The following is a 10,293-nucleotide window of genomic DNA, read 5'->3' on the forward strand; positions in this document are numbered from 1 at the left end:
TAATCTATTTTACCAGGGATTTCATTGCTTTTTTGGGTAGAATTAAGTCACGTATACCATTTTTCACCGGCATACACGGTATTTTTGCTGTAAGAGCAGATTTTTTATCAAAACTTCAAATTAAAGTTTTTTAGAATCAGCAAAAGATTCTGCACGAGAATCTACGCCTTTGTAAGAACAAATAAATGTTTAATATTTTTGTAGTTTAGTGAAGCCCGCTGCAAGAGAAAAACCCTATCACCTTTTGCAGTTTGATCAAAACACAGACACATTATCTAATATAAAAATCTAGTAGCCAACAATATCCTTGGTTCAGTGTTGAAGGGTTTCACTAGCAAAAAATACTTTCAAGTCATTGTTTACAATATTTTACAGAATTTCTTTCATTTATCCTAAACCGGAAATTAAAAAAATTGAAAGTATGATTTTATGCTGTGTTTTGTAAGTAAAGGATAAACTATGCAACTGGTTGATTTTTGGCACAATAGTAATCTAACTTCCTAAATTTATTGTGGCAAAGTCTTGGACGGGTCTGATAACACTGTGATTCGTGATCGTTGATTTTGTATAGATACAATGGTGAGTGGTTAAAAAAGCTTTTTAGTAGAATGAACGATATTTGCGAGCAGCTATGAAGCTTATAAATAAGCTTATTGTCAGTGCACAGGCAAACCGTAAAGCTAGTGTGTAGTACATATTATTGATCACAAAATAAATGTTAAGATATTGAAGTATTCTAAAAATGTGTTCGGGTGGCAGTACGGGACTGCACTGACATATTCACTTTGGCGCACATCAAGTAACAAATTGTGTTACTTAGGACATCATGTTGGTGATAGATTTCCCATCACCGCAGTAATTATAAAGGGAAGGGTTGGTGCATTTTGACTCGAGTGGTTTTGCTTATTGAAAATGTAGAATCGAGTCAATTCTTCTATGGTGACTGTAAAGACTCGATTTAATCCATTCCTACTGGTAGGATGCTCCAAGTCAATACAATTCTACAGTAAGTGAAAGGTACCAGAGAATTGATTCTTTTCATTTAATTTGTGAAGTGAGCTTCAAGGCTTGCCCGAGCAAGCATGTTAACTCAAGTGTCCATCTCTGCAACAGAGTGCGCTGGACCTGACGATTTTCGCAATACAACCTGCTGAAGCCAACAAGAGGGAGCAGAAACCAACTCGCTTGTGCTCTGCTGAAACCAACAAAGTGTGCTAAACCCAATGCTTCTTGCAATACAACATGCTTGTTGTAACAGGAAGAGCTGAAACCAACTCACTTGTGCTATGTGGAAAACAACAGAGTGAGCTAGAACCAACGCTTCCTGCGATACATCCTGCTGAAACCAACAAGAGGGAGCTGAAACCAACTCACTTTTGCTCTGCTGAAACCAACAGAGTGTGCTGAACCCAAGACTTTCTGTGATACAACCTGTTGAAGCCAACTCACTTGTGCTCTGCTGAAACAAACAGAGTGAGCTGAAACCAACGCTTCCTGCAATACAACTTGCTGAAGCCAACAGGAAGAGCTGAAACCAACTCACTTGTGCTCTGCGAAAAACAACAGAGTGAGCTGAAACCAACGCTTCTTGTGATACATCCTGCTGAAACCAACATGAGGGAGCTGAAACCAGCTCACTTTTGCTCTGCGGAAACCAACACAGTGCGCTAAACCCAAGACTTTCTGTGATACAACCTGCTGAAACCAACTCACTTTTGCTCTGCAGTGACTCAGTTGACTTTTCATCAGTCTGTCGGAAATGAATATCCATGGAGTTGCTCCCCCATGGCCCTTTTGGGGACCATCACTCATTTTATAAAGTTTGCTCGATAGAATAGCGTTTGCAATTTCTTTAGCTTTACTGCAAATTTTTCCAGTTAATACTGAAAAATTTGCTATCAACATAAATTGTATTCACAATTTTTGCTAACTCTTAAACAGAGTGATAGCCATAGTTTAACAGCCATAGGCATAAAAGTGCTGTCTGACAAAGAATTTTATTAACATCACGCCATCAATCGACAGGCGGAGATGGATGCAATCACAAAGCGGAGACTATTTGCTGCACTTCCTGCACCAACCACTGGAAATCACAAGTGAGGAATTAGAGGTGACGACGCTTCTACCCTTTTGGCCTTTACCATGCAGAAATCACATTGTTAGCTAAGTGAACAGAAAACCTACACAATGACGCCATCTCTTTTCTGGCTGTTGACGTATTCACAGCCTGCATCCAATCTAATAAACCCACTCTGCAACATTACATATTATCATAGTCTAAATACTTGAACATGCCATAGGTCGCACCAAGCATTTATGACATACAATAATTTCCAGTTTTTTATCTTCATTCGATCATCTGGCACTGGCATATTTGCAAAGAACTTGGTTTAAGATTGTGGATCTGTTTACATAAGGGTGTAACTTTCATTAGCTACTTTTAACTGTTTGTCACAATCATTATTATTTTAGATTTTTGTTAGTTTGTATATATGTAAGGTGTTGAAGTTGTAGAAATAAACTTGCATCTTTTACTAGTAAATATTGGTATTAATTACAATTAGCATTATCACTAATGTCTGGAACTGAACCTTTAGTTCATACAACCCAAAAAGGCAGACTAATAAACATAGTCAACAACTAAATATATTAATAAAACAATTTCAACATTGATGTATTTGTGGATGCAAAAGAGTTATGTATAACACAATTTTTTCAAAACGCACAACACTTCTGGTAGAGGCACCAGGAATAATTCACACACAGTGCAACATACCTCAGAAGTTAGAGACAGCTAGCTACATGTTGAGAGCTGGCATGAACACAACCCTTTACATCAATGAAAGCCATTCAACTCCATTGGCAGATATGAATTTTGCCCATTTTAGTCAATAATACACAACAATTAAGCATACTTACCCTTTTTCTTGTAAATATCAATTTAAGACTTCTGAAATCTGTAGCACAACGATAAAAAATAATCAATAGTACATCAAAATATTAAAATACTTCTAATATTAAAAATATTTTTATATTAAAAATACTTTAATATTTTTATAAAAGTATGAAAATGTACAAAAGATTTTTATGGTGAAAAAGCATGAACTACAAAACTTCAATTTATTGTGCTCATATTCACTAGGGTTCACAGGGTTCACAGGGTTCACTCTCTAGTTGCTCAGCAAATGCACGGATAACCTGCCATAGAGTTTAGGCATTCACCGCAACAACATTAGCTCAGTAGACATTTATGTAAGTAGCATCTTTTACCATTGTGCCATGTGCTTCAGAAATTGGAGGTTGGTCTAGCATCTGGTGTTAACCTCATGAAACAGACTTTAGATATGGACAGGTATAGATGCAACAGGAGGTGATGCAATGGCTATGACAACAGAATAGTTGCAAAATATAAGAAATCAACTTTTATTTTAATGCTGACACACTGCTTACAATCTTTACTATAATACGAGCCATCTTCATCCGCCTGTTAAAAGCCACGCTTAGAGTGTTAGGACAAAAATGCATCACACGGGAATTTAACTTGAATATTCGGCTCAAAGGACCAATGCACTAATGGCTGTACCACTCAGCCACCTTGCAACACTGTGGAATAATTGTGCGCATAATGATTACACCCGTTCATCTCTCGCAACACATCAGACTGCCAGCGTACTAGTTTATATAATATGACCAGCCAATTCTTTGGTTTGTTCCAGATTTAGTCCTCTTATTCTCCTACACACTCATGATTCTATAAACAGTCGGTAGTAGATAGATTTTCGTTTTGGTTTATTGAGATTCATACTGGGCATGTTGTTGCAGCTATCAAATATATGTGTTATATTCCTTTGTAAATGTGAACCCAGAAATACTTAGAAGCGTAATATGTTTTTGTTTACAGACACCAGCCTGAATATGCTTCCGGAACTTGGCTGCGTTATGTTAGGGTCTTTCACATTCCCTTTTCTCTTCACACAGTTTGATAAACGCCTTGATTTAATGTGTGATTCTCGGAGATATGAAATATCGCTCAGGTAATGAATGTCATCTGCTAGTACGATAAATCGCATGTATTGTTTGAGTTTCCTTTTGGTATAATGCTGATGGGATTTATTGATATTTACTTCTGTTTAATGCACTCGTGTGTATTTTTATTTCTGATCCAAAACTGAGTAGACTATCACCTGGGTACTGTTAGTCTTTTTGACATTTAATTCTTTCAGTCTCGTTGAAGGTCATGTTAGCAGTCTTTTGTGTCCTAGTTTTATTGAGTATCTTGATGAACAAGTCCACTATTATGTATATTATCCGTGAAAATGCATTGGGTGATATGTTATTTGTTGCAGATTGGTGTCAGCAATACAAAGCATCCTCTGTGTTGTGGTTGGGTATATTTCGATGAAGAATACTGAAAGTGACATAGTTTATGACAGGTTTGCATCTCACAGCTACATGTTGTAGTGAGACTCACATATAGTTGTTTTACAGGTTTGCATCTCTCAACTTCATGTTGTAGTGAGACTCGTATATAGTTGTGTTACAGGTTTGCATCTCACAGCCACATGTTGTCGTGAGACTCACATATAGTTGTATTACAGGTTTGCATCTCACAGCTACATGTTGTAGTGAGACTCATATATAGCTGTATGACAGGTTTGCATCTCACAAGTTCATGTTGTAGTGAGACTCACATATAGTTGTTTTACAGGTTTGCATCTCACAGCTACATGTTGTAGTGAGACTCGTATATAGTTGTATGACAGGTTTGTATCTCACAAGTTCATGTTGTAGTGAGACTCACAGGTAGTTTTTTTACAGGTTTGCATCTCACAACTTCATGTTGTAGTGAGACTCACATGTAGTTGTATTGTCTCTCATTATATTGGGCAAAATCAAGTTTTTTTCTAGATCATTTTAGTTCTAGTGTTACAATAACTCCATTTGGATGCTTCGAATAGGTTCGAATTTGCTTCCACTCTGAATTGTAGAAACAATAAAATCCAAATGCACTCAACGCAATTTTGCTTAGCTAAGATTGTGCGAAGACATTTACTGTGTGAGTACTGTTCGACATAATAGAAACGCTCCCTGCTGATAGATTTAAATCGATAATACTTGGCTAGGTGCTCCCCACAGGAGGTGCCACAATTTCAGCATTGCGATCATGCATCCTTGGTTAGTTAGTGCAACTAGTTGGCTATGCATGAATTGAAAAGTGACCTGAAAGTGAGTCCACTTTAACAAGTTTTTTTAAGAATTTATCATGAATCTTTAAAAGATCAACATGGTGCAACTCCGAATCGTTAAAATGATAGGTTGCGAATTGGTTGGCAACGGGCCACATTCTCAATTCTATTACCTTGATAATTTATCTTTAGTTGAGATTATTAACGTCATATTTCGGACCCAATGTGTACTTGTCTTCTCCTGTTAAATGATGCAGTTATGTAAAAGCTCTGGGTTAAGGACTAGAGCTAGCCATTATGTTATGTTAACGGGAGTTTATGTACAGACACTTGCTATATCTACTGGCTATTTCACAATGCTAGCATCATTTTTGCTTTTTAAAATGGCTCACTTATGAATGTTCTCTGGTTGACCCAGCATAATTTTTACGATTTTAGTTATTTTAGCTCCACATTTATTATTGATGATCACTGACTATTGAACTAATTCCTTTTTAGGTATCCACTTATAAACTGGTACACCTGGTTCTGGTTACCATACTTCTACTATGACGCGTGGGCTATGTATAAGGTTTATACAGCCAAGCCTGAGAAAGTGAAAGGGCAGACAAATTTTATCGCGACACTGAAAGGCTTCATTTTAGATGACCCATTGATGATGCTGCACCACCTTGTTCTGCCTCTTATATATGGACCGGCTATATTGGTGAGGGCCCATGTACCTGATACACCAAAGAAAATACAGTCAAACTTTTTATATATGAGTTACATAAATGAGTTATATATATAAGTTATTTATATGAGTTATATAAGAGTTTTACGAGTTATATATATGAATTATATACAGTCAAACATGGATAACTCGTCCACGGATAGCTCGAACACATGGTTAATTCGAACATTTCCTTTGGTCCGTTCCCACGTAATGATAAATTGCTATAGATAACTCGAACTCAACACTGTTAATTCGAACTGTTTTTTGCCCAACGGCTACCGAAACGGTTGTTATCGCTTTAGAAAATCACTTTATTCAAAGCCATAGAGGTAAACTTCATCTTTTCGTAATTCATAAGCGTCGTTATTACCACCATCGGCAAAATATTTTTGTCAACGACTTTTCTAAAAGTTTGGTGAAATTTGATTTATACTGCGATACGATGAATAGCACGGGCTAGCCGGGTCACGCGCGCAAGAATTTTCGCCACGCACATACAAAACAAAAATCGCATGTTGTTTTGTATGTGCGTGGCGAAAATTCTTGAGTGCGTGACCCGGCTAGCCCGTGATGAATAGTTTTCCGACGTTGATTCCGTGTTGAATCAACGTCGGAATGTTGAATGTTTAAAACGTCTTAAAAATTTTTGTAATTAAACGTATACGTTGTCTGAGCTACAAAAAACTATTCATCGTTTGACCTAAACACAGAATACGTGTGTACATTCAATAAGTATCTATTAAACAAGCGTGAGTGATATAGAATGTACCGTAAAACCTCGTAAAACTTCTAATTGAACTGCCTCCGAGTGTTGCTCTTAACGAATCCCAGGTAAAGTAAGGTAATCTGCATTAACTTCAAGAAAAAACGGCAAAATTGATCGTGGGTAAACTCCAAAAGAAAAAAATGTCTTTTCTTTTGAGCATTTCAACAATGATCAAGTTTTGCCAATGTCAATCTGAAAAACGTCCTGGCAATAACATCACCTCAAACAACAAACCAATCTCAAGTGATAGAAAAATCTCTATACTTTTTCATGAAACGTTTTAAACTTTACATTAGAAGCATTTAATTTGAAACAAGCCATTTGTGCTTTTGATTTATATTATAGTTTGTATATGTACATGTATCTACTAATAACTAAGTAAATATATGGACTTGTGACAGTGCTCTGATAACTTGAACGCTCTGATAATTCGAACACTTTTGCTCGGTCCCTTGAAGTTCGAGTTATCCATGTTTGACTGTATATGAGTTATATGTATGAGCTATATATATATGAGTTATATATATGAGTTATATATATGAGTTATATATGAGTTATATATATATGAGTTATATATACGAGTTGTATAAATGAGTTATATATATATATGAGTTATATGTATGAGTTATATGTACATGTATGAGTTATATATATGAGTTATATGTATGAGTTATTTATATGAGTTATATAAGAGTTTTACGAGTTATATATATGAATTATATATATGAGTTATATATATGAGTTATATATATGAGTTATATATATATGAGTTATATATACGAGTTGTATAAATGAGTTATATATATATATATATGAGTTATATGTATGAGTTATATGTACATGTATGGGTTATATATATGAGTTATATGTATGAGTTATATGTACATGTATGAGTTATATATATGAGTTATATGTATGAGTTATATATATGAGTTATATATATGAGTTATATATACGAGTTGTATAAATGAGTTATATATATGAGTTATATGTATGAGTTATATATATGAGTTATAATGAAATAAAATATAAAACAATATAAATGAATAAGCCGATTTACTTTATACTTAATGTAGAACATGTGAAGTTAGATTAAGTTATGCCATGTATATATCCCCTCTACCTATGCATCATCCATCTTCAGTATCACCAAGGCTTCACTTCCGTCTGTCTGTCTATAACACCAAGGCTTCACTTTCGTCTGTCTGTCTGTCTATAACACCAAGGCTTCACTTTCGTCTGTCTGTTTGTCTATAACACCAAGGCTTCACTTCCGTCTGTCTGTAACACAAAGGCTTCACTTCTGTCTGTCCGTCTGTCTGTTTGTCTATAACACCAAGGCTTCACTTCCGTCCGTCTGTCTGTCTATAACACCAAGGTGAATGACTCTCTAAGCCTCATATTGATTGTTGTTTTATTTTTATTTAGTTTCATATCTGCCATTTACTTTTCTTACATAGTTATATGTACTGTATTAGTTTTACTGCTATGAATAGATGTATGATGTATTTATCATTGATTTTCTAGTTAAGACGCGAATTAAATAAAATACCATATATTACCTATTATAAGTTTACTTCAACAGATTAACTTTTGTTTGTTGAGGTGTAACTGTATGTATAAATACATTAGTGAAGTACTTGTATGTATATGTATTGCAGAGAGTAAATGGTGAAACACATGCTCATATTCTGCTGGGTGTTCTAGAATGATAGTTCAGCCCGATAATCCCTTGTCTTGAGGATCAAATGTGTGGGGTTGTTATCTTCCTTTTTTAGTTAAAAATTTCTATGGTGTCCTAAAAATGGCTGGTTTGGTCGCACGGTGAGATAACTCCTCTGTTCTCATTATGATTTTTCAGTACTTCCGCAAAGGTAAAGGGGACTACTTCATAGGTTGTGCCTTTCTCATGGAACTTACTATACCATTCATTTCTGCCAGGCAGATTTTGCTCGAGGTAATCTTCACTTACTCATTTTTATGTTAATTAGCAATAGATGATGTCATTCTATGGTTGCTTTTTTATTGTACTTTGCAACCTTTTATTACCCTGCGGGACAGTATTATTGACGGAGTTATATTTTGCGGAAGTTGTCTTTTCATGCATTTTTGCAGACTATTTTGTTCGCGAAAGAGTACAAACGTGAATAAATTAATTGTCAATGACAATAAATCGTTGTCAATTTCATCACCTTTAGTATTAGGAGTTATTGGAGATGATTTCACCATGAAAAACTGCAAGAGAGACTTGAGATAACGCCGCCATGCTGAATTCTGAAGAAATTGTGACAACCTCAAGGAATTTTGTAACTAATTGTGACCCATTGGCAGTGGGTGCAACTCGAACCTCAGTAATGATTATAAAAGAGTTTAGAACACTGCTATGTTGTCTATGTCTAGCGAGTAATTTTTAAGTTTATGCAGTAGTTATTTTTCCTTTTTAAACTAAAAGCCAACAACTGCAATTATTCGGGGATTTTAACCATTCGCGGAATTGTCTGCCCGTGAATTCATAAATTTTCCAATCCATCAAATAATATTAGCCTGTAGAGTAAAATTCTATGTGTTTGTTTGTTTGCTTGATTTTGGTCAACCTTGTTGGTTGTGTGTCAGATTTCTGTAATTTAATTAGACCAAACCTATAATATTTAACGTTTACAAACATTTTTCTCTTGTATATTTATCTTGTTCGCATCATATTTCATCTACTAAACTCTTGTTTCTTTCAGCTTGGCTTGAAGAAAACAAAAGCATATATGGTGAACGGCATACTACTTATGGTGTCATTTGGGCTTGTCAGGCTTGGCATATGGTTTTATCTGGTGAACTGTTATGCCATCTATAGACAGGTGTCCTTTGGTGAAGGGTTTCTTCTGCTGCCAACTGTCTGCAAGTGTGGACTCATTTTCTTTGCTCTAATGAATCTCTATTGGTTTATCAAGATTAGTAATAAGGTTGTCAAATATTTTAGATAGTAAATGATGTTTGTGTTCGCAATGCTGTATTGCAGGTACAATCTTCACAAAGTAGGTGCATTATAAAACCGCTACCCTGCGTCGAGGTATTTTACTAGGATATGATATGGCATTTAGCCTGCGTAATCTCATGTGTGTCATAAAGTGCTATTTAATTTTGGATAGTTTTTTTAACAATGTTAAAAGATTTCATTACATGGCCAATCAGCCTTCCACTCTCTGTCGACAGACTGCAAATAAAAACCAATTTGGGATGTTGTTGCGTATTGTATTTACATATGTTGTTATGATACATATGGACTGCGTCAAACATTCAAGTTTGACCTGCATAGTGCTCTTTTCTACTTTATTTTATTAATATATTTTAGTTTTATATAATAAACATGATGGTATGTTACGACAGGAAACTGTCTTTTCTAGTCATCATTGTCAAACTCTATTACAGCATCAAATGCTACTAATGAATTTTATAATTCATTTGGACACTCTGCATCGAGACCAAATAGTCAACTCTATATATTATGGTGTGAGCCTTTTACTGTATTACGTTTCCTGTTTTGAAATAACTGTGTTTATACTGTAAACCAGATTCCAACTGCAATAAATTAACTTATGTTATTAACTCATGCTAGTAATTATTCTAAAAACCTA

At 35.2% G+C, this 10,293-nt stretch overlaps 1 protein-coding gene across 1 annotated transcript; it reads left to right on the plus strand.

Annotated features, from left to right (window-relative positions):
* The first annotated feature begins 2,029 nt into the window (after positions 1–2,029).
* On the plus strand, positions 2,030–10,053 carry LOC137391404 (TLC domain-containing protein 3A-like). The gene is made up of 6 exons (XM_068077866.1): positions 2,030–2,096; positions 3,902–4,034; positions 4,347–4,433; positions 5,685–5,892; positions 8,529–8,624; positions 9,397–10,053. The coding sequence occupies exons 1-6, from the start codon at positions 2,036–2,038 to the stop codon at positions 9,640–9,642; spliced, it is 831 nt and encodes a 276-aa protein (XP_067933967.1). The 5' UTR covers positions 2,030–2,035; the 3' UTR covers positions 9,643–10,053.
* The last annotated feature ends 240 nt before the right edge of the window (positions 10,054–10,293 follow it).

Source organism: Watersipora subatra, chromosome 3 (genome assembly GCF_963576615.1).
Source record: "Watersipora subatra chromosome 3, tzWatSuba1.1, whole genome shotgun sequence".
NCBI lineage: Eukaryota > Metazoa > Bryozoa > Gymnolaemata > Cheilostomatida > Watersiporidae > Watersipora > Watersipora subatra.